Source organism: Danio aesculapii, chromosome 17 (assembly GCF_903798145.1).
Source record: "Danio aesculapii chromosome 17, fDanAes4.1, whole genome shotgun sequence".
NCBI lineage: Eukaryota > Metazoa > Chordata > Actinopteri > Cypriniformes > Danionidae > Danio > Danio aesculapii.
Window position 1 is genome coordinate 12,836,829 of NC_079451.1, and position 25,775 is coordinate 12,862,603.

General features: G+C 41.1%; 1 protein-coding gene across 1 annotated transcript in view; it reads left to right on the forward strand.

Moving 5' to 3' along the window:
• Positions 1-25,775, forward strand: part of prkd3 (protein kinase D3) — a 190,374-nt gene that overhangs the window by 112,078 nt on the left and 52,521 nt on the right. Inside the window, 2 exon segments of the mRNA XM_056477312.1 lie at positions 4,561-4,692; positions 18,419-18,576. Of these exon segments, the coding sequence (XP_056333287.1) occupies positions 4,561-4,692; positions 18,419-18,576 (290 nt within the window).

Here is a 25,775-nt window from a genome sequence, read left to right on the forward strand (position 1 = left end):
GGAAAGCACTTTCTGTCTGTTTTACTAATTTTACAAAAACATATTGTTTTGTTGAAATTATGAACATATGCAAATAAAAATAGACCCTTTGCAGTTTTCAAATATGTGTTTGTCTTATCAATACGATCAAAAATGAATCTAAAGTCTAACATTTTACATTGGTGCAAATACATGTATTTATTTGTTACTTTAATATGTTATAATGAAATAAAAATACAATTATTTAACAGGAATAATAACATGTCTAACAATTGTAACCTGCCCCTTGAGGTCAACCAGAATCAGATAGAGCTTTATTGCGGGGTATGTTCACACATACGAGGAATTTGTTTTTGTGACAGAGCTTCTACAGTGCAACAGAATTACAGAGACAGGACAAAAAACAGATAATAAATATATTTTAAAAAATACAATTAATTATTGTAGCGTCGACCAGAAGGTAAAAGTTCAAAGAGGCAGTGTGCTAGGTGTGAGGGATCCAGAGTGATTTTGGCAGCCCTTTTGCTCGCTCTGGATAAGTACAGTTCTTGGGGAGTAGAAAGGGTTGTACCAGTGATTCGCTCAGCAGTTCGAACTATTCGACGTAGTCTTTGGAGATCGTATTTAGTAGCTGAGCTAAACCAGACAGTTATTGATGTGCAGATGACTGATTCAATGATGGAGGTGTAGAACTGTTTCAGCAGCTCCTCTGGGAGGTTGAACTTCCTCAGCTGACAAAGAAAGTACAGCCTCTGTTGAGCTTTTTTGACATGGAGTCAATGCAAGTGTCCCACTTCAGGTCCTGAGAGATGGTGGTGCTCAGGAACCTGAATGACTCCACTGCTGCCACAGTGCTGTCCATGATGCTCAGTGGGGGGAGAGCAGGGGGGTTTCTCCTGAAGTCCACTATCATCTCCATTGTTTTGAGCGTGTTGAGCTCCAGGTTGTTGTGACTGAACCAGATAGCCAACTCCTTAACCTCCTGTCTGTAAGCAGACTCATCACCGTCCTGAATGAGGCCGATAAGTGTGGTGTCGTCTGCAAACTTCAAAAGTTTGACAGAGGAGTCTTTTGAAGTGCAGTCATTCATGTACAGGGAGAAGAGCAGTGGGGAGAGTTAATGGTGGCGTGAAGAGTAGTTCAGAGTGGGTGTGGGGGGTTTTCTCAAACCGGCAGTAAAACTAATTCAGGTTGTTTACAATTCGTACATTGTCTACAGTGCTGGCGGATGGTGTCTTGTAGTTTGTGATCTTTTTCAAACTTTACCACACGGATGCTGAGTCGCTGGAAGAGGACTGACTCCTTAGTTTCTCAGAATAGTTCCTTTTTGCGACCCTGATCTCCTTTTCCAGTGTGTATTGGGCCTGCTTATACAAGGCCCTCTCCCCATTCCTTTAAGCCACCTCCTTGGCCTGACGTAGCTGTCTGAGTTTTACAGTGAACCATGGTTTGTCATTGTTGTATGTGAGTTGAGTCCTGGTAGGAATGCACACGTCTTCACAGAAATTCATATAAGATGTTACAGTCTCTGTGAGCTCATCCAGATCGTTTGCAGCAGCTTCAAAAACACTCCAGTCAGTGAGGTTGAAACAGGCTTGTAGATCCCGCTCTGTTTGGTTGTTTCCATGTTTCCATCTTTTCACAGATCTTAATACAGGTTTGGCTGTTTTCAGTTTCTGCCTGTACGTTGGAATGGCATGAATCAAACAATGGTCAGAGTGTCCCAAAGCTGCTCGTTGGACGGAGCGGTATGCATCCTTTATTGTGGTATTAGTGATCCAATATGGTACTGTCTCTTGTGGGACATGTAACATGCTGTCTATATTTTGGCAGTTCACGGGATAGTTTTGCTTTGTTAAAATCCCCGAGAATGATTAAAACAGGGTGTTGTTGCTCTATCAATGTGATCTGATCAGCTAGTTTCTGTATCGCCAGGCTTGCGTGCGGAGGAATGTAAACACTGACAAGGATGAACGAGCAGAACTCGCGCGGGGAGTAGAAAGGCTTACAGTTAATAAACAGTGCTTCGAGATCTGGACAGCACATCTTCTTTAAAACTGTTATATCTGTACACCACCTTTCATTGATGTAAAAGCACGTCCCGCCACCGCGCGATTTCCGCGTCGATTCTTCATCGCGATCCGCTCTGAACAGCTGTTAGCCCGGTAGGTGAAGCGCGTTGTCCAGTATGGTGTCGTTCAGCCAGGTTTCCGTGAAACACAGAGCAGCTGAATGCAGAAAATCCATACTATGGATTAAATATAATACTGAAGTAGCCCCGAGTGAAAATTAGTTAACCCCCGATCTAAAATATTTGAATTTGTGTTCTGAAGATGATGGTCTTATGGGACTGTAACGACTAAACAAACTCAGTATCAGATCATTTAGCATAATCAGTAATATATATTATTTTGTTTTATTACAAAATAAACATGCATGTTCCACACACAAATTAGTAACTTTGAGTAGTTTCAGTAATAATTATGAGTTAAAAAAAAAAATGCTAAGTTTTCATAGACTATATGTCTTCACTAGGTCAATTGAAATATTGTCAACTTTACCTTTGTACGCACATAAAACAAATGTAATTTAAAAATTTATGCTCCAAATAAAATTAATTAGCAAAGCTCTCAGAGGCTGTCCCTCTCTCTCTCTCTCAAATCAGTTGTCAATCAATACATTAGGAAAAAAACACTAGCACAAATGCAAGGAAACATTAAAGCAACAATATTACAGGTGTGGCAACTGTAATGATACAGTTGAAGTCAGAATTATTAGCCCCCTTTGAATTTTTTTTTCCTTCTTTAAATATTTCCCAAATAATGTTTAACAGACCAAGGAAATTTCACAGTATGTCTGATAGTATTTTTTCTTCTGGGGAAAATCTTATTTGTTTTATTTCGGCTAGAATAAAAACAGTTTTTAATTTTTTAAATGCCATTTTAAAGTAAAATTATTAGCCCTTTAAGCTAGTTTTTTTCTCGGTAGTCTAAAGAACAAACCATCGATATACAATAATTCGCCTAATTACCCTAACCTGCCTAGTTAACCTACTTAGTTAAGCCTTTAAATGTCACTTTAAGCTGTATAGAAGTGTCTTGAAAAATATCTAGTAAAATATTATTTACTGTCATCATGGCAAAGATAAAATAAATCAGTTATTAGAAATGAATATTAAATAAATATTAAGAAATGAATATTAGAAATGAATATTTAATGAATATTAAAACTATTATGTTTAGAAATGTGTTGAATAAAATCGGTAACACTTTAAAATAAGGTTCATTAGTTAATGCATTTACTAACATGAACTAATCATGAACAACACTTGTACAGCATTTATTAATCATAATTGAACATTTACTAATGCATTATTAACATTCAAGTCCATGCTTGTTGACATTAGTTAATGCACCGTGAGTTAACATGAACTAACAATGAACAACTGTATTTTCATTAACTAAAGTTAACTAACATGAACAAATACTGTAGTAAATGTTTTGTTCATTATTTGTTCATGTTAGTAAAGGCGTTAATTAACATTATCTAATGAACCTTATCGTAAAGTACGACCAAAAATCTTTTCTCCATTAAACAGAAATTGGGGAAAAAAATAAAAAGGGTGCTAATAATTCAGGGGGGCTAATAATTATGACTTCAACTGTAAAACAAAAACACAAGTTTATAAAATTGTGTACTGATATTGTGCTTCTCTTACTAAATGTTTTTACCTTATGCTACAAAATAAGGGAAAGTTATGGAACTCTGTCATGTAACTGGTTGTGTATTTGCAGGTCTTGACAATAAAAAAAAACTTGCTTTTAGTTGTTAAAAGAAAAGAATTACACTACCATCCACCTGTGCAACTGAGGAAGAAATCTAGGACACTGGTTCTTTTTGCCAGTGTATTTTTTGCATGCTGTTTACTATGCACCAAATATTTACTGATCTTATACTTTCATTTGTGCAGTGCATTTCTTGTCCTTGACAGATGCTTTTTCACAGAACCACTGACAAGAAAGTGTTAATGTTTTCTGTGTTTTGAAGTAAACCCCAGGCTCTGTTGAGAACAATAATGATGAACCAAAACAGTGACAAGTGTGAGACTCAAGTCTGCCAGAAGAGTACCAACATTAAACCGCAAGCTTTAAAACAGGAACTGTAGAATCACACTGTGCTGTTCCACAGGCCTGCATGTTCACTTTCTGAAGTGATATTGAATTTTCAGCCTGGTGAATCATTCGCATGAACTCGTTCCAGTCTGAGTCACATCAGTTAATCACTGACCTTAAGTCAAACTGAAGGACGGCCTTGTGGAGTTTGTCTAAGTCTGTTTGCCTCCAGGAGCTCAAACTGCTCTGCAGATGCTGACTAAAAAAGAAAGCTAAACAAGTAGTTTCATTGTTCTTTGGAATGTTATGAAACAGTATGACTGCTTAATTATATGCTGCAAATGCTGACTAATGTGTCCTCTGTGTTCTGTTCTTTTGTTTTGTTCTCATTTACATTATTTTGTTCAGTGTTTTGTTGCGTCATCCATTCTTCTCCTGAGTTGTCCTTTAAGTTGCGTTTTGATTGCAGCTCAAGCTACAGTTGAAGATTTCCAGATCCGACCTCATGCGCTGTACGTCCACTCCTACAAAGCGCCCACCTTCTGTGACTACTGTGGAGAGATGCTGTGGGGGCTCGTCAGGCAAGGCCTCAAGTGTGAAGGTACTGTCACATGAGAAACAGACATTCTGAGAGGATATTAGATTAATTGTAGGGCTGGGATGATAAATCAATGTATTGTGACTCATGGATAAACTGTTATATTATTGGAAGACAACACAATTCTCATTGGAATTGATTCTGGGCTTAGCTTCTAACAGCAGATGGCGCTCTAAGCTAGTTTTTAATCATAAACTATTAGGGCCCTATCATTTTAGGTTGTGAGTTGTTGCTATGTTCAGACCAGTGCAACTGTCATTTTCACATTTTGCGCCACGTTGTTTAAATAGCAAATCCATTTGGTTACTTTGTGGACTCATGGGTGTGCTGGTCTGAAAAGGAGGTGTGTTAAGGCCAAGCCATTGACCAACTAAAAGCTGGTCTAAAGTCCATTGCAGAATTTTTGTAATTTATTAAAGATCACGTTAGTTATGCATCTACTGTATTTCGGTCCAAAACGCTTACACATTGCTTAAAACACACAGCAGGTACAGCAATGCACAAATATCTTTATATATGAAAACAATTTAAGGATTAAAATGTTACAAAAATTATTATTTTCTGCAGAAATATAAAAATTACTACCTCCAAGCCTTCACCTCTTTTTTTTCAGTTTATTCATGACAATTTATATAATGTTATCATTATTAGTAGTAGAATTTATTATATGCATAATTATATTTGTTTTAATAAAAACAAGTTTAGATTTGTCCACCTGTTTTGGAGACGTATGCATCAGCATATGGGGCATAAGAATAGGTTGTGTGTTTGAATATAACTCCTTTTATAACCACACTTTATTTTATTAATTTGCTGGAAATTAGAACCAGTTTTAAAACAAATCTTTGTGCTTAACAAGCAAAAATACAAAATTAAATATAACGGCTAATAGATGTCTTCAGTGGAGTGAGTTTCCACCATTTCCTTATTCCACAAAAATAAAGGAGTAAAGTAAAGAGTAAAAGTAAAGTAAAAAAAAAGAAAAGAAAAGAAAAGCGGCTGAATGCAGAAGGTGATGATGTTTAATGTTTTTTTTCGCAAGTAAAGCATTCAGTTTTTCCACTTACAAAGTCCACCATGTAAATAGCAAATGTGTCATGGCACGATGCAACTGAATTTTAAAGGGAATGGGAGATGAGACTCTGATTGGTTTAATGCATGTTATGCTCAAAACACACCAATAACTCATCAAGAGAAAAAGCACAACCCTTTTAGATCATGCACCAGTGCGCAGACCATCCTTAACATGGCAAAAGTGGATTCGGACACACCGTTATTGCTCTGCGCAATTGCACTTCAGACTTTGCACTTATATCATTAAAATAGAGCCCTCAGTGTTCATGAAGAAGAGTGCTTGTGCTTTTGGTAATTTATGGTAAGTGGTCAAACGTATTTGCACCATAAATTTTATTTCATGGAATTAATGTGAACACAGCTCACTATGGACACTTGTAATTCCCGGTAACACTTTACTTAAAGGGGTTTTGATAAGACCTTTATAATCATGACGTCATGAATATGAATGAGATTATATGCATTCTTATGGCAATTGTCATTAACACAGTTATGTCATTTTAAATGCAAACATGACCTTGTTTTAGATGTCTTTGTCATGACTTGTCATAAGCATGCATAAAATTGCCATCATATTTATGACACGACATGACATATTTAACACCTTTTTAGGTAAAGTGTTACCTAATTTAAGTGTTACCTTAAATTAAACTTTATTAATCATTTGTTTTATGTTCAAGTGGCATGTGTAATTATTGGCAGAGCGTGGCTGTTTGTGAAGCATACAGTGCCATCTGATGTTAAAAAGCTGAGAATCGATTCAAGAGAGAATTGCAAATTCGCCGTGCATTCAGAAAATTTCAGAATTGATGCAGAATCAGTTCTTGATTCAAAATCTGAATTTATTGATTTATTTATTGCTTTATTGTCCTGTTCTAATCATTTGTATCTTCCAGTGCCAAAAGTATTTTATTATTGTTCATGCATGTGATTGAATGTTGTTGGTAAAATTACATAGATATTTATAATTCATAGATATCAGATATTAGTAATATGCATTGCTAAGAGCTGAATTTAGACAAGTGTAAAGGCGATCATCTAAATATTTAGGTTTTGTTAATCCACAGATTCCTTTTTAAATAGTTCCATCTCTGCCAAATAATGCCTTATCCAGACATCCTAACTCTCCCGGAAGCTTCGTAAGTCTCCCGTAAATGCATAGAGACTCCCTGGTCCTGAGATATAATGTCCTCGAAATGGCAACCTGCATGATCAGTTTGCTCGGTAATACACTTTGTATGTTTGTTACGTTTTTAAGGATGGTGAGTCAAGGGGACATAAATTTTGGGTGAAACACATAAGCAAACACACAATATCAACAAGTGAGGGACAAAATACCAAGACTAACTAAATGCAATAAAGTGAGTTTATTTACAAAGATAGTGATAAAAATAAATGCAAAATATGTATATAGAAAGAACATTAAATATTTACAAGGATATATGGAAATTTACAGACAACACTTGTTGTACACTTTTGATGCAGTGTGCTTGGGTTTGTGTCAAGTGAAGAGTGGTTCCACAAAAGCGGTAAAAATATAATCAAGGTAAATTATATTTGCTTTTGAAAACACTATTGGCTGGGTCTATCTGTTTGACATCCTCATGCATGTGTATAGAGAAGGGACCACATTGGCATGAGATGGGACACTGCAGCATGACTGATGGTTGCTTAGCAATGGTGGATGCCATGAGAGTACAAGATCAGAAGAGCCTCTATATCGGTGAAGGAAGCAGCACATCTCACGTTAAAATAATTTATACCTTTTACATGCAGTGACACTCAATAATAAAAGCTTTAAAGATGGTAACCAATTGCAAAAATGTAAACCGTGCTCTCTACAGGATTTGTCACCTGAAGCAAACAACAAAACATACCTGGAGCAACATATTTTAAGTTTCACAAAAATGTAGGTTAAGGTATTTATTTTAACAAGCCTTAGCTAAGCAAAGGCCCTTTTATACCCCCTATGATAACTATAAATTGTAATGATTAATATATGTGTCTCCACACTGCCAAGCGTTTACTATGAATCACTTTGAATTACACCTTTGTGACCAGCAGATGTCCTCAGATGTGCTTTTAGATGACGCAATAATTAATCAAATCAAATAGTAATTAGCAATTGTTAACAAAAACAACACAGATTATTTCCCCCAGCATTTTTAATGGGGGCAACAAAAAGACACTGAATCTAGCACAGGATAGCTGAGGTACTTTTTTTTTTGTACTTTAATTTGTGAGTCTGGCTTGCATATTTCGATGTATTTTTAGCATTTTTTCCATGGCATACCCAATTGTTTTCAGGATAGTCATTATGTTTCATTCACCTTTGAAAAGAGGGGTTAGCATCAAGCTGTTAGCTTCTCCATAATATAATTTGTAGCTTTTAACTTTGCAAGCCAATTTTTACTGCTATATTTCAATGGATTCTAACTGGCTGTCAGTGTTATATAAATTATTAGCTGAAACTGATGCCAACAATATAGTTTCTCTACATCTTTATTGTTAAAGTTGTGGTCTGAACTCTGCTGTGGGTTTATATTCAAATTGATTTTTGAACTATCTTTATTGTTTTTTTTTTAGTTATCATGGATAGTGTGAATGGCCTTAAAGAGACCCTATTATGTTTTCTTTCTTTTATTCAAAATTGCTTTCTACACTGAAAAAAGTGTTGCATCCAAAACTGTTGCAAACTATTTATTTGTGTTGAATTTAAACAAACAAATTAAATTAAGCAATGTTCAACTTAATTTGTTTGTTTAAATTCAACACAAATAAATTGTTTACAACCACTTAACGTAAAAAAATTGAGTAGATCCAAGGAATCATCTTCGAATAATTTTTTTCAGTGTATGCAGTGTGTAACAGCTGTAAGTGAATACAAACATACAGCTGTTTAAATCTGTTTAGAAGTGCAGTGTATAAAGCTATTGTTTCTAAAAACAGTAAACTCAGAGGGGTATAAATTTTACTATGCATTCGGATCTTTAGTCATTTCGTTGTGATGTCTGAATAAAACATTACCCTGCCCACTATTTGCATGTGCCGACCAGGGAATCTTGATAACTTGCCATCCTTGTTCTCTGTAGCTCGTAAAATATGTATGTAGTTGTGTGTTGTGTTTGCTCCATGCAGCTTGTAGGTCTGGGGCAATTCACGTCTAAAACATTGTGGAAAATGCAACATGTGCGGCTTCTTTTACCAGTTTGAATGTGCTTCTTTGCTTACACTGCTCACACTTCTTTGGTGTCTGTCGTGGCTAGGCCACCATCAGCTGTTCATACACACCAAACCGTAAAGCACCTCTATAAACCCATTCACTTTTGCTTTAATTTTGAGGGTTTAAGCCACACCAACAAAAACACACCTCCAATGGGCGTGTGCATGCCACAGCAAAAAATAATAAATCGTTCAACTTTTGCAGATATGCAGATTAATTAATCCTGAATGTATGTCATTGTTATTACTGGTGTGTTCTTACAATAACAATAACTAGGAGTTCCCCTTCGGATGGGGAACTCCAATGCTATGTGGAAACTTCCACTATGGGGATTTCGTCAGAATCCAATCATCTGAAAGAGTATAAAAACGGGCCAATGAAATGCCAATGAGTTGGCAGCGTCAGCGTGCACAGCTGGCGTCAATGACAATCAGTCATGCTATAAAGACGCAGCCAGTGCCATGCTCGACATCCTTTCGCTTTCAGAGCCTTTCACGAAGCTTCTGAGAGAGTCTTTGAGGGTATCTCCAACCTGTGTCTACAGAGAGAGATCGAGAAGCAGCTTCTCCCGGTCCAGAGCGCGTATACGCAGTGGCAGATGGTCGAGCTGGGTATTTCTCCCTTGCCTGGCGTCCTTTGGGTCCGGTCCTCCAAGAGCGGTTTGTATATAGGAAAATAGCTTTCCTAAAAGAGCAACACGGTCGTGCAGCGCGTCTTTTTCAAGACGTCACTCCGACCGTGCGTTTCTGGATGCGGTGGTTTCCTATCCCCGGATGATGGGCACGAGCACAGCGTTTCATGTCTGGGGGTCCAGCATGTTAATGCGGTGCTCGCGGGCAGTGCATGCCATCACTGATGTCATGTCTGTTGCGCAGTTAAGATCGCGGCTCGCTCTTGCAAAAGAGCCACCCACCCCAGTTGTCCCCCGCACTGCGGTTGGCACTCGGGCAGATCTGAGGGTTTCAGTGGGAGTAAATCCGCCGCCCCCGGGCCGCGGACCTCTCGCTCCTCCACGCGCTCCATCCAAGCTTCAGGTGAAGAGAAGCGCTCCGTCCTTGGATGGTCGCTCTCTCACCTGATGACACCGGGGGTCAGATGTCCATCGCTGCATCGGAGGATGGGCTGTCATTGTCTGATGAGGATGCGAGGCCCGCTCGCTCCCTCCCTCCGGGGAGGAGGAGCGCGGCGTTAGCATCTAAAAAGCAGACGTGATGGCCGTGCTTTCTCGGGCTGCTTCGGCCGTGGGTCTGGTGATGGTTTATCCCCCAGCCCCGCGGCCGGGACCGACTAGATGGGTGTATGTGGAGGATATAAGGAGGCAAGACCTTCAAAGCCTCCCGTCCCCTTCTTCCCGGAAGTGCACAGTAAGCTCACGCTGTCCTGAGGGCACTTTTTTCTGCCCGATCTGCGTGCGCTTCCATCCTCACCATCCTTGGAGGTTGGGCTGTCAAGGTCTGACGAGGATTCGAACCCGCTCGCTCCCTCCGGGACTTTGAGCGCGGAGTCGAATCCAGAAGCAGACTTTGCGGCTGTGCTTCCCCAGGCTGCTTCGGCCGTGGCTCTGGAGATGGTTTATCCCCCAGCTCCGCGGCCGGACCGATTAGAGGGGTGTGATGTGGAGGATGAAGGCGAGACCTTCTAAGCCTCCCCATCCCCTTCTTCCTGGATGGGCACAGTAGGCTCACGCAGTGTGCTGCGTGCGCCTTCCCCCTCACCATGCACGCTATGGCCACCTACCAGCGCTACCAAGCGCAGGCGCTGGCCCGGCTGCGCGAGGATGGTTCTGACCCAGGACTGAGCATGCGCTCCGCACCGCAACCGACTATGCTCTTACAAAAAAAAAAAAAAAAAAGTCGGCTGTGTGTGCCCTGGGAAGGACGATGATCACATCCGTGATCCAGGAATGCCACCTCAGGCTAAACCTGGTGATGTGCGTGACGTTGACAAAGTTCGCTTTCTTAACTCACCCATATCCCAGGCTGGCCTGTTCGGCGACACTGGCGGTGAATTCGCCCAGGAATTCACGCCGGTGATAGAGCAGTCGGAGGCGATGGGCGAGGTCTCTATCGGCGGGATTGTATGACCGCTCCCCCCCGCCGAGCCATCCACATCCACTGCTTTTTCGCCGAGGACGCCCGCCCGCAGCTTTGCTTCGCCGCCCCCGCCTGCGCCTCCGGCCACGCGGCTGCGCCGAGCATCGCGCCGGCAACCAGCGTCCCCCGCCCAGGGCGCCGCTAAGTTCGGTAAAACGGACCGTGAAGCGTCCCTGAGGCGGGCCATCTGGGGAGGAGGGAATTTGCTCTTTCCCCGCTGGAGGGCGGGGCACGTTATTTAAAGGCGTAAAAAAAAAAAAAAAATAACGCCATCAAAATCCTCAGTGAAAGAGCACTTTTCCCCTCCTCCGGATGTGACAGCCCGAACACTGCCAGTCTGGGACGCTATGCCTTCCAGCTCGCAGGATCGGTGCATTTCGCCAATGGCTCATGGAGCACCGAGAGAACGGTCTCCTTTCTCTCCACTCCCAGCCCCTCTCCTGGAGTTTGAGTGCGAGACGAGAACATCTCCCGCCTGCTCTCCTGTGGGGCCCCAGCGCTCCCCGGATGAGCCCACTCACTCCACGCTGCCCCGCCGCTGGCACGTCAGCGATCGTGCGGGTGGGACCATTTGCGGGGGCTCTGCCTGCCTGGTTAGCGCGGGCCAGCCCATCGCAATGGCTCATCCATACGACCAGACTCGGCTATGCGATTCAGTTCGCTAAACGGCCTCCCAGGTTCACGGGCGACCAGGGTCAGTCCTGCGTCCGCCCCTGTCTGCGAGAGGAGATTGCTGTCCTCCTGGCGAAGGATGCAATCGAGCCGGCCCTCCAGCCGAGATGGAGCGCGGGTTTTACAGCCCGCACTTCATCGTGCCCCAAAAAAAAAAAGAAAAAAAAAAAAAGCGGTGGGCTATGGCTAATCCTATATCTGCACATTTTGAACCGCTGCCTTCACAGGCTGCGCTTCGGAATGCTTACGCAGATGCGCATCACGCGATGCGTTCGTCCTCAGGATTGGTTTGCAAGCAATAGATCTGAAGGACGCGTATTTTCATATCTCCACACTTCCACGCCACCGGCAGTTTCTGCGGTTTGCGTTTGAAGGTCGAGCGTGGCAATTACAAGGTCCTCCCCTTCGGGCTCTCTCTGTCTCCGCGAGTTTTCACCAAGCTCGCGGGGGGTTGCCCTCGCGCCCCTTCGGCTCGCCGGCATCCGCACGCTCAATTATTTCGATGACTGGCTGATTTTTAGCCCACTCTCGGGAGCAATTGATTATGCACAGAGACAAGGTGCTCCGGCACCTCCGCCCGTTGGGGTTTCAGGTCAACCGAGAAAGAGCAAGCTCGCCCCCGTGCAGAGCATCTCCTTTCTCGGGTTGGAGCTGGACTCGATCACTATGGAGGCGCGCCTCTCACGAGAGCGCGCCGAGGTAATGCTGAACTGTCTGGGAGAGTTCGACAGGAAAAAAAAGTGGTCCCCCTGAAATTATTTCAGAGGCTCCTGGGGCATATGGCATCCGTAGCCGCGGCCACGCCGCTCGGATTGCGCCATATGAGACCACTACAGCATTGGCTTCACGATCGGGTCCCCAGACGCGCATTGCACGCGGGCCCACATCGAGTGACTGTCACTGCGCTGTGTCACCGCACCCGCACCCCCTGGAAAGGACCCCTCCTTCCTACAGGCCAGTGTGCCCCTAGGTCAGGCGTCCAGGCAGGCTGTCGTTTCGGCAGATGCCTCCAGTATGGGGTGGGGCGGGCCGGTGTAGCGGGCATGCTGCTGCGGACCTGTGGAGGGAACCCAGCTGCATTGGCATATCAACTGCCTAGAGCTGTTGGCAGTGTTTCTCGCTCTGCGCCGCTTTTTACCGGTGCTGAGGGGGCACACGTGCTGGTCAGGACGGACAGCATGGCCGCGGTAGCGTATTCCATCCGGATGGGGGGTATACGCTCCCGCTGCATGTCTCAGCTCGCTCGCCGTCTGCTCCTCTGGAGTCATACGCGGCTGAAGTCGCTGCTTGCTATTCACACCCCGGGTGGGCTCAACCGTGCGGCCAACAGGCTCTCACGGCAGCTCCTTCCCCGGGAGAATGGCGACTCCACCCCGAGTCATGCGTAAGTATGCACTCCCCCAGTGAGCCTACTCGCGCAGTTTCTGTGCAAGGTCAGGGAGGGACGATGGGGCAGGTCTTGCTAGTTGCGACCCCTGGCCCCAACCGGACCTGGATATCAGAACTCTCCCTCCTCGCGACGCCCCCCCTGGCGAGAGTCCCTTTGAGAGAGGACCTACTCTCTCAGGGACAGGGCACCATCTGGCACCCTCGCTTAGTTCTGTGGAAACCTCCACATGGGGTCCAATAAGACGCGACGAGGAAGACTTAGGTAACCTACCGGTGGCGGTGGTTAATACCATCACTCAGGCTAGTGCACCCTCCTACGAGGCATGCCTACGCCCTGGAGTGGAGTCTATTCACTGAGTGGTGCGCTTCTCGACGAGAAGGACCCCCGATCTTGCCAGATCAGTGTTGTGCTTTCTTTCCTTCAGGACAGGTGGGAGCGAAGGCTGTCGCGCTCCACACTGAGGGTTACGTGGCCACCATCTCCGCTCATCATGGTGCGTGGATGGCGGCACCGTGGGGAGGATAACCTCATCATCCAGCTCCTCAGAGGTGCTAGGCGGATGTTTCCACCCCCGCCCCCCTCTCATACCCTCTTGAGATCTCGCGGTAGTGCTACGAGCCTCGTGGGGATCCTTCGAACCACTCGACTCAGTATCCTTGAGATTTCTGTCCTTGAGACAGCTCTGCTGGTCGTGTTGTGGCATCGGTTAAGAGGGTTAGGTACCTGGAGGCATTTTCGGTCAGTGACTCGTGCATAGAATTCGGGCCGGCCTACTCTCACGTTGTCCTGAGACCCCGGCCCGGCTATGTGCCCAAGGTTCCTACCACGCCGTTTAAGAATCAGGTAGTGAGCCTGCAAGCGCTGCCCGCAGGAGGAGGCAGACCCAGCCCTTTCATTGTTGTGTCCTGTTCGCGCTTTGCGATATATGTGGACCACACTCAGAGCCTTAGATCCTCTGACCAGCTCTTGTCCATTACAGTGGTCGGCAGATGGGAAGTGCCGTATCTAAACAGAGGTTGGCCTACGGGATAGTGGATGCCATCTCCCTCGCCTTGGGCCAGGGTGAGCCGTGTCCCCCGGGGGTGAGAGCGCACTCCACTACGGAGCATCGCATCCTCCTGGGCGTTAGCACGCGGCGCCTCTCTGACAGACATTTGTAGAGCTACGGGTTGGGTGACACCCAATACATTTGCAAGGTTACAATCTGCGAGTGGAGCCGGTTTCCTCAAGGGTATTAGGCAACCCTTGGTGATTGAGGAAACGATTCGGTTGAGGTGTCGAAACACGCTTGCTGTGCCACTCTCCCTAACCCGGAGATACGTGCGCTTTTTCAGCTTTGTCAGTTTAGTTCCCCATTTCTTTGGCGAACCCTGCAGAGTTCCTCCGAGGCCCCCAGCACCTGACTCAGTGGAGGAGTCAGGTGTTGGCCCGTTACGTTGTCGGCATGCCCGCTGGTCAGCCTGCGTTCTGGGTATAGGTGCCTGCTATGTGTGATCCCCGCTGGCGATCCCATACGTTCACTCAGCCACGGTATAGTCCCCCCTTCTAGGGCAGGCTCGTGTCTTCCCTCCCCGCTAACCATCCTTATGCAAGGACTCCCCATCTCTGGGCTAGTCCATAGGTTGTCACCAGGTCTCCCCTCTGGGTAACAGGTGAGCCACAACGATTGTCCCTTAGCTGTTGAGCGTGAAAGTCTCTTCAGCTAGAAAAGGATGTCGAGCATGGCACTGGCTGCGTCTTTATAGCATGACTGATTGTCATTGACGCCAGCTGTGCACGCTGACGCTGCCAACTCATTGGCATTTCATTGGCCCGTTTTTATACTCTTTCAGATGATTGGATTCTGACGAAATCCCCATAGTGGAAGTTTCCACATAGCATTTCCGTTCCCCCCCTCGGGGAACGAAGGGTTACTTTAGTAACCGTAGCGTTCCTACTTGTGTTGCACAATCACAACAGACTGGATCATCAGACCAATCACTGCAGATTAGCATCACAAAAGGAGGGGTTTGTAAAAATAAATTGCTAAACTATAAGGCAATGAAAGTGATTTTTGACCAAACTATAACCTTTTATAATGCATAATAGGGGCACTTTAAGATTGACAAAATTACATTTTCATTTTACATGTAATAGCCAAATACCAACCAAGTAAAACAGCATGGTCAACAGAGTAGTGTTAAAAATAGACTTCATACTTCTGCCAATATAAAATTTAATGTTGTGATTAAATGTTGGGGCTTTTATTGTGATATATGGTATAATCATGATATTGTCCTAAAATCAACAATGATAAATTATAGTTATATGTTAAAGTTAATAAAGAAAATACAACAGATTCTTATTAGTCTTTAACTAAATTTAATAAAACATTTTAAATGCCTTATTATGCATTAACTAAGAAATTAACATAACCCAAGATTTATAAATGTTTTTGTAAATTTAGTTAAACTAACTTATTGTTTTCTGGACACAAATTTGCAATAATATTTACTTTTTTACTAAAAATGCTAGCTTACAATTCATACAGTATAAAGTACTGTAAAAAGACCTCATTGAACTGGGGTGCGTTTCCCAAACAACGACATAACTCGCGGCTGAACTATCATAGTATGATGCATCGTTTGGGAAAAGAACAATGCAGTAAGGAGTGTTTCCCAAAACCGTAGTTTCTCTATAGCAGATCCATTGTTTGAACCACGTTAGTTAGAATGTAAAATGTAATAATTTTTGTGCAAATTAGATTCTTTTACATGCACACGTATTTAAAAAAAAAAAATCCAATATTAGTTTTGGTAAAAACATGCACTCGTTTTCCATATTAACTGAAATATATGTAAACACACATATGACCATATATAGGTTTCTTTTACAAATATTATTGAGAATGTTCCATTTAAAATCACTAAGCTAACATGTGTTCTAATCTCATATATAAATCGTTAATGGTTGTAGGCCTAATTTACAGTAGGCTATGCTATTTATTAAGAAATGAAAAAAAAATCCTACTTGTATAATAATAATAATTATCATTAATAATAATTATAATTATTATTAAGTAGAATATGTATGTATATATATATATATATATATATATATATATATATATATATATATATATATATATATATATATATATATATATATATATATATATATATAACCTATTATAAATTAAAACCATTAACGTATGCTATATATATTTGTTTTCACAAGCTTTGGAGATGTAACTTCAAACAAATTACACCTATGAGAGATGACTTTAATGTTTTTGTTTTTTTAAATAATTTCAAGTTTAAATGTTAGAATGTTCTAAATGAATAGGGCATAGGGGGATTCCCAGTTATCCCCCCTATTCCCTATTCATTTAGAACGTTCCAACATTTAAACTCTGAATGATTTAAAAAAAAAAACATTAAGGTCATTTCTCTTAGGTGTAATTTGCTTTCAAAGTATTTTTACAGTTCAGTTTTAGTGATCTTCATGTTGACAATTGCGTTGCCTTCGTAGTGCACTTCGTAGTACACCATTATGGGCATTTTACATAATAACTAAAGTGGTTCAAACTATGGATCTGCGACAGAGACACTACAGTTAAGGGAAACACTCGTCGCTACATCGTTCTTTTCCCAAACGATGCATCATACTATGATAGTTCAGCCGCGAGTTAAGTTGTTGTTTGGGAAACGCACCCCTGAGCATAAATTATTTAAAATGGGTAAAAATGTGGAAAAGGTTACTGACTAACTATCCATCCTTATGTCTGTTATTATTATTTGTCCCCTTTCTGATCTCTCAACTTCCCTACCTCATTATTATCATCATTACTACTAATATTGTTATTGTAACTGTTATTGTTGTTGTTATTATTAGTGTTAATATTACTACTTCTATTATTATTATTAATATTAATATTATTATTATTATTATTATTATTATTATTATTATTATTATTATTATTGTTATTGTCATTATTGTCATTATTGCTATCATTACCATTATTAATGTTGTTATGACAATCACTACGTTTAACAATATTAGTGTTATTATGGATAAACTCTCTTATTCTCCTCCACTGATTTGTTTTGTTCTGTTTTTCTTGATTCTTTCCATTATTCTTGCTTTATGTTAATACTATTTATGACCTGTATGGATAATGCCTTTTACTGCTATGCATGCTGTACATTTTTCATGTTCTTTTGTTTATCTATTTTGACCCGCACTCAGTTTCTTTTACATGCACACCCACACACACACACTCATGGCTGTACCTGACTGTTTTTTTCTGTTATTTCTGCTTTTCTCAGTTTGCCGTTTTTATTTGATTGAATTAATTACTGGTGTTAACAAATGGAACTATACTGTACAGTTTACAAACAAAAGGCCTATAAATGGTCACAGTTTTCAGTGTCATTTCAATTAACATATGAAGGATTAATGTTTGAAAATAAATCATATATTAAGTCTTCAAGCGTTTGGTGCTGTGATGCAATACAACAATCTGAATTCTCTTAAAAGTGGCTCTAAAAGTTTCAATAATAAATAATTGTTTAGAGTGTATTGAAGTGCCCACAATACAATATTGTGCATTTTACTTATCACAGTATATTGACTTAATGAATATTGGTCAGTTGATATTAACTGAATGGCATTTGGTGGTGTTTCCTGATTGAGTCTGGCTCAGTCCTTTTAGTCTGTTCTCTAGCTCTCTTATGAAATCAACTGTATTCCTTGGACTCTGTGCTGCCATCAGTCCCCTTTCAACTTGAAATCAAGTTCTGTTTGAAAGGAGCTCAGTGTTTTTGCCAAGCACTGGATGTCACATTTGAAAGCTGTGTAAAGATTATGGGCTCCAGTTGTAAGAAGCCACACTGATGGATACAAGCTGTTCAGATGTGTAGGCATGCTAAAACACTTTACACAACAGGCTGTTTACATGTGCTCTGGGAAAGACGAAAGTCATAAATTTTCTGAAATCCCCCACCCAGTCCTCAGGAGATTCATTTGGTCTGTCAGGAGGATCTAAACTTGCTGATTTGCTCATCGCTTTGTGAGTGTAAAAGGAGAGACAGAGCCCTCTGCTGGAGTCCAGGAGGAAGATATGCTATTTTCTTGCTTTCTTTTTGTAATCTTATATCTTCTCCTTAAACCTTATACCTGATTTTTAATGTGATTAATGATTTACTCTAATCATATTCCATATTTTTTTTTCAACTGAATCTTAGGCTTGCATCTGACTGTAATCCAGACACTAAAGCCTTCTCTATGGATTTGTAGGATGTGGCCTGAACTATCACAAACGATGTGCCTTTAAAATCCCCAACAACTGTAGCGGTGTGAGGAAAAGACGTCTTTCAAATGTGTCTCTTCCCGGTCCTTCACTGTCTGTGCCTCGTCCGGCACCAGCTGAACATGCTGCCAGCAGCCTGGAGGAGGTGAGGACAGATTAAATTAAATTAAATTAAATTAAATTAAATTAAATTAAATTAAATTAAATTAAATTAAATTAAATTAATTTAATTTAATTTAATTTAATTTAATTTAATTTTGGTATTTCATTAAAATTATTGCATATATATATATATATAATATATATATATATATATATATTAATATATAATATATATATATATATATATATAAAACTATGTTTATAATACTTCATTGTATTAAATATAAATATACAGTAATGTTCATTACAGCAAACATTAACCGCACATACATTTTACAGTAATATATATAAAGCTAAAAGCTATAAGCCTCTCTGTCGGAGTGCTGCTCAGACACAGATTTTACCGCAGGTCAAAAAGCTCATCAAAATCTACCTCAATTCTAGGTTTTTCACGATTACTGGTTTATCTTAGTTATCAGATGTCTCCTCTCAATGCGTGCATTTTCACAGCATTTATCTGGGATGATATTCACACATAAAGTCTGCCACACTTGCACGCTTCATGGAAAATTACATCTAAAATTACATTTCAATAATCCGAGGGCAGTTTCATTCTGTGAACCTTCTTTCAGGTGTTGATTGATCAATCAGGTGTTGATCAATCAAAAAGCCTCATGGCAGAGCATAAAAGTCGAGCAGTCTGTGCAACCCCTAATAAAAAAATAATAATAATAAAATTATAAATAATATATAATAATAATATAATAATAATAAATATTTTTTTTTCTTTATTAAACTTTCCATTAAGCTCAGCCCTCTCCTTACACAACAGAGAAACAGTAATTGTGTATTCAATTTAAGATTCAGTAAACTTCAAAACTGAAAGCTCCTAAAGATGTCACTCACTTATTCATAGACTGATGAGCGTGCGTGAGCATTATACACTTGTGTCTTTTGCAGCACTGCGTTTTTAGAAGCCGCTTAAGATAAAATGATTTCGACTTTCACCCACAGCTGCGCTCAATTGTCATATATGCTGTCAGTCAGATTCAGAAAAACTCAGATGTGGGAATAGTGTTGCATGCTTCTGTTTATGGGGTAGCAAGTTGACATGACACCTGCAAAATGGCAGAACTTGTCACATTTTCTGTCCGTGTCGCATTTTCAGACACAAAGACGAGTTCTTTGTGAATGGCTTCTCAGTTGTCCTCAGAACTGACTTCACATTAGTCGACAATAACATTGCCTTTTTCAAAACATTTACCAATTATTTTGTACTTAATTTGTTTAGGTTATATTTGTTAAAATGACTAACGTATTTATTTGTACTGCAGATACCTTTTACTTTGATATTTTGTTTCGTATACAGGGAAATGCATGGCAGGCCTGGACTAAAGTCTACCCTGTTTTTGCTATTCCCACCAAGCCTTGCAGTTAAATTTTAAACCAGTTATGTTGTAATCACCTCTTTAGATCAGGCATCATTTCAATCTCAATGAACTTTCTCCACATAATCACATTAATACACACATTAATACATAAGTAGTGTACTTTTGTTTCTAATCTGATAAGGGATTGTTTTTTTTCTATGCATTGATTGTAAATCAAAATCAGAATTTGTTGTGGTTGCTCTATGGTTAAACAGTTTTTTTTCAACTAAGTGGTGAATTTCTAAACATTTTAGAGAAGGAACAATGAAGTTCTCAGTTCTCTACTTGTGTACAGTAGTAAATCCGAGAGCTGCAGTAATTGTAACGTAGACTGTAAAAGACACTAAGATCACTACTGTTTAGTCACTGCTAAAAGAGTCTGTTCTGTTCTCCAAGCCTTCACTTAGAGATTGCAGCCTTCACTGCAATACTTCACTTTGAATCAAAACTGAGATGTTACGAAATTCTGCAGAAATCATTATAATTTGTTCACTTGATGTTCATGAGCATTTTGATTGTCATCTATGAATAAAACAGGCCATGATGCTTAATATTTTGTCTAGTAATTTTTTGGTGTTTGATGAATATAGCACTCAAAAGAAAAATCGAATTCTTGGTGAATAACAATAATTTATTGGTGATTTATGAAAGTAAAAAAAAATTTAAAAATAAATAAAATATTAGCATGTGGTCTTTCAGTGGTCTGCATTACTGTACTTCATGGGTACACTGCTCAGTATAAGTGGTTGGTTCTTTGTACCTTACTTAAAACATCTGTAGCAGTGTTAGGAGATGATTTAAAGGGCACCTAGGTTAGCCCTTTTTCAGATTTAATATTAAAAAGTGTTTTGCGTCTCCAGAATGTGTTTGTAAAGTTTCAGCTCAAAACACCCATCAGATTTTTCATTATACCTTTTGCAAGATTCTATTTTATACATTTTTGCACTAGGGTGCTGTTTTGTCATACTGCGCCTTTAAGGCTAGTCCTCCCCGCCCACCGTTTCTTTGTGCCTTTCTGCGTGCCTTAATTTCCTCCCTCGGCTGCGTCAGACAACAGACAGACTTAAAGGCAGCAGATTTCACATAGCTTTGGGAGAAATACTACAGTAAGGACTTTACCAATGAGTATTTGTTGTGCAGTTGCATCGATGAGTCACACAAAGTTCACGCACACACGCACACACAGATACACGCGCACACACACACTGCAGCAGACACACACAGACAGAGCGCCCATTTAGCTTTGCACTCTTTTCGCACGCAAATGTGACAGGATACAGGTTAATATCCACTGCTGTATGGATATCTGTTATGTTAATGTACAAAATAAACCTGATTTAACATCCACAAACCGGGATTCCTTTATAATTGTTCTGACACGCAGCTGCGCTGATGAAGTAAAGCTGAAGTAAATCGCTGTAATTCATTACACACATGAACTGTTTTAAAACATTTTAAACATGTGAAACTTACTCTTGATCGCAATTGATGATGATTGATGATCCTAACGAACTGAACAGACCTTTTATTCCCAGTTGCTTTGCGCACGTCTGGTCTTGTTGATATGATTATACACGTTACTACCAGGACATGTTAATAAGCGCAGCTGTCAATCAATTCGGTGGGCGGGGGGACCGCACTTCTACATAAAGTAGCAGTCGGTCTGAAAACCGCTCCAATTGGTCCTCCGTTTTTATGTTGCTAAATTGAAAAAAAAAGGACTGGGTGTGTTTATATCACCCCAATATGACGGTCTATACACCATACCTACACCATGTCTGTCCAAACAGCTTGAAAAGTAGATTTTTCACCATAGGTGCCCAGAACAGAACTTTCGATTGTGATAACTAATCTCTGGCTAACTTGGTTCTTCAAATTGGTGAACCAGATGTAAATATCTGGATCAATTTATCTGAAATTGCGACTTGTGTTCACTGTGAAGCGCAGACCAATCCAAACCATTGGACTCTATTTTAATAATTTAGGTGCAAAAGCATTAAGGGCGTGTCCACTTTTGCTATTTTAAGGACGGAAAAATACCGGCACATGATCTAACAGGGTTGTGCTCATTCTCTTAATGAGTTGTGTGTGTGTTGAGCATAACCTGCATTAAACCAATCAGAATCTCATCTCACATTCCCTTTAAGAGTTAGTTGCGTCACGCCATGGTGCATTTGCTATTTACATGGCGGAATTTGTAATTGGAAAAACTGAACGCTTCACTAGCGGGAAAACAGTTAAACAGAGCATCTGTAGCATAAGGATAAAGAACAAACCTCCTCCATTCGACCTCTTTTTACTTTACTCGTTTAATTTCGTGGATAAAGAAACGTGTTGTACATACTCTACTGAAGACTTCCATCAGCCTACATATTTAATTCCCTTTAAGCCCAAAGATTTGTTTCAAAACCATTTCTCAGTTCTAATTTCCAGCAAACTAATAAATGAACAACAATAACAAAGTGTGGTCAAAAAACTGAGTTATATCCAAACACACGTCCTGTTCTTATGCCCCATATGGTGAGACAGACGTCTCCAAAACCCGACAGGTGGACAAATCTAAACTAGTTTTTATTAAAAAAATATATATAAATATGCATATAATAAATAATACTACTAATAATAACATTATACAAAAGCAAATTTTCATGAATATACTGAAAAAACCCTGAGGTGAAAAAGGCATGGAAGTAGTGGTTTTTATATTTATGTAGAAAATAATAATTTTTATAACATTTTAATCCGTTAATTATTTTTCATTTGTAAAGATATTTGTGTATTGCTGTACATCCTGTGTGAATTAAGCAATGTGTAGGCGTCTAAGGCTAACACACTCTGCACTGGACTTTAGACCTGCTTTCAGCTGGTCAATTGTGCAGGCTATTTTAGTTCCTCAAAATAGCAACGAAACACCAGTGCGCCTTAACACACCTCCTTTCTAGACTGGAACACCCATGAGTCAACAAAGTGGCACAAATGTATTTACTATTTAAACAACGTGGTGCAAAATGGGAAAATTAAGGTTGCGCTGGTCTGAAAATAGCAGCACATTGCACTAAACATGTCTTGTGCCTTGCACCGGAAGTATGATAAGGCCCATTATTAGCAATGCAGTAAATGTCTGGCAGCAAAACTAGGGGTGCCAATAGTCCAAATTATTCAAGGCTCGAGCTCCGAATGATTTCAGTCTAGCCCCATATACTTTATCCCTAAATTTACCCTGGGATTTAGAGGAAATTTTAAAAGATAAGGTGTACTGTACGCCGATTGTTTAAGTTGAGCACTGTCGCTGCTTACTGCATACAGCATGCATTTTTTTTTTTTCCAGAATCAGAAAGAGCTTTATTGCCAGGTATGTTCACATATACTAGGAATTTGTTTTCGTGACAGAGCTTCTACAGTGCAACAGCATTACAGAAACAGGACAAAACACAGATAATAAATATATTTTAAAAAATAGAAGTAAGTAGTGAGTGCAAATATACAGATTGACAAGTGTATGTACATGTTTATTACTATATACAACGTTATATGTGCAGCTGTTATGTGCAAATTGGCATGTAAAGTGTGTTGTTAAATAAGTGTATATGTGTATAAAAGTGTATGGCAAGTAGTGATGTTGGTTTCGCAATTATTATCATCAAGTGTTCATGAGATGAATTGCCTGAGGGAAGAAACTGTTTCTGTGTCGGGCTGTTCTGGTGCGCAGTGCTCTGTAGCGTCGACCAGAAGGTAAAAGTTCAAAGAGGCAGTGTGCTGGGTGTGAGGGGTCCAGAGTGATTTTGGCAGCCCTTCTGCTCGCTCTGGATAAGTACAGTTCTTGGGGAGTAGGAAGGGTTGTACCAGTGATTCGCTCAGCAGTCCGAACTATTCGACGTAGTCTTTGGAGGTCGTATTTAGTAGCTGAGCTAAACCAGACAGTTATTGATGTGCAGATGACTGATTCAATGATGGAGGTGTAGAACTGTTTCAGCAGCTCCTTTGGGAGGTTAAACTTCCTCAGCTGACGAAGAAAGTACAGCCTCTGTTGAGCTTTTTTGACAATGGAGTCAATGTGAGTGTCCCACTTCAGGTCCTGAGAGATGGTGGTGCCCAGGAACCTGAATGACTCCACTGCTGCCACAATGCTGTCCATGATGCTCAGTGGGGGAAGAGCAGGGGGGTTTCTCCTGAAGTCCACTATCATCTCCACTGTTTTGAGCGTGTTGAGCTCCAGGTTGTTGTGGCTACACCAGACAGCCAACTCCTTAACCTCCTGTCTGTAAGCAGACTCTTCACCATCCTGAATGATGCCGATAAGTGTGGTGTCGTCTGCAAACTTCAAGAGCTTCACAGAGGAGTCTTCTGATGTGCAGTCATTCGTGTACAGGGAGAAGAGCAGTGGGGAGAGGACACACCCCTGGGGGGCACCAGTGCTGATTGTGCAGATGCTAGATGAGAATTTTCCCAGCTTCACCAGCTGCTGCCTGTCCGTTAGGAAGCTGTTGATCCACTGACAGACAGAGGTGGGCACAGAGAGCTGAGTTAATTTGGGCAGGAGAAGTTTTGGGATGATAGTGTTAAGCGCCGAGCTGAAGTCAACAAACAAGATCCTCACATAGGTCCCTGGTCTGTCTAGGTGTTGCAGAGCATAATGCAGTCCCATATTTACTGCATCATCCACAGACCTGTTTGCTCTGTAGGCAAACTGAAGAGAGTCCAGTGAGGGTTCAGTGATGTCCTTCAGGTGGGCCAGCATCAGTTTTTCAAATACGTCATGACCACAGATGTTAGTGCCACCGGTCTGTAGTCATTTAGTCCTGTAAGTTTGGGTTTCTTTGGGATGGGGATGATGGTAGAGCGTTTGAGGCAGGAGGGCACTTCACACAGCTCCAGTGATCTGTTGAAGATCAGGGTGAAGATGGGGGCCAGTTGGTCAGCACAGGATTTTAAACAGGCTGGTGTTATAAAATCTGGGCATAGTGCTTTTTTCCTCTTCTGTTTCCGGAAGACCTGGCGAACCTCATCTTCGTTAAACTGTAGTGCAGGTATGGGGGAGGCAGGGGGTGGTGGAGGTGTTAATGGTGGCGTGAAGAGCAGTTCAGAGTGGGTGTGGGGGGTTTTCTCAAATCGGCAGTAAAACTCATTCAGATCGTTTGCAAGTCGTTCATTGTTTACAGTGCTGGGGGATGGTGTCTTGTAGTTTGTGATGTTTTTCAGACTTTTCCACACAGATGCTGAGTCGCTGGAAGAGAACTGACTCCTTAGTTTCTCAGAATAGTTCCTTTTTGCGACTCTGATCTCCTTTTCCAGTGTGTATTTGGCCTGCTTATACAAGGCCCTATCCCCATTCCTGTAAGCAACCTCCTTGGCCTGACATAGCTGTCTGAGTTTTACAGTGAACCATGGTTTGTCATTGTTGTATGTGAGTTGAGTCCTGGTAGGAATGCACACGTCTTCACAGAAACTGATATAAGATGTTACAGTCTCTGTGAGCTCATCCAGATCGTTTGCAGCAGCTTCAAAAACACTCCAGTCAGTGAGGTCGAAACAGGCTTGTAGATCCCGCTCTGTTTCGTTAGTCCATCTTTTCACAGATCTTAATACAGGTTTGGCTGTTTTCAGTTTCTGCCTGTAGGTTGGAATGAGATGAATCAAACAATGGTCAGAGTGTCCCAAAGCTGCTCGTTGGACGGAGCGGTATGCATCATTTATTGTAGTATAGCAGTGATCCAGAATATTTCTGTCTCTTGTGGGACATGTAACATGCTGTCTATATTTGGCAGTTCACGGGACAGTTTTGCTTTGTTAAAATCCCCGAGAATAATTAAAA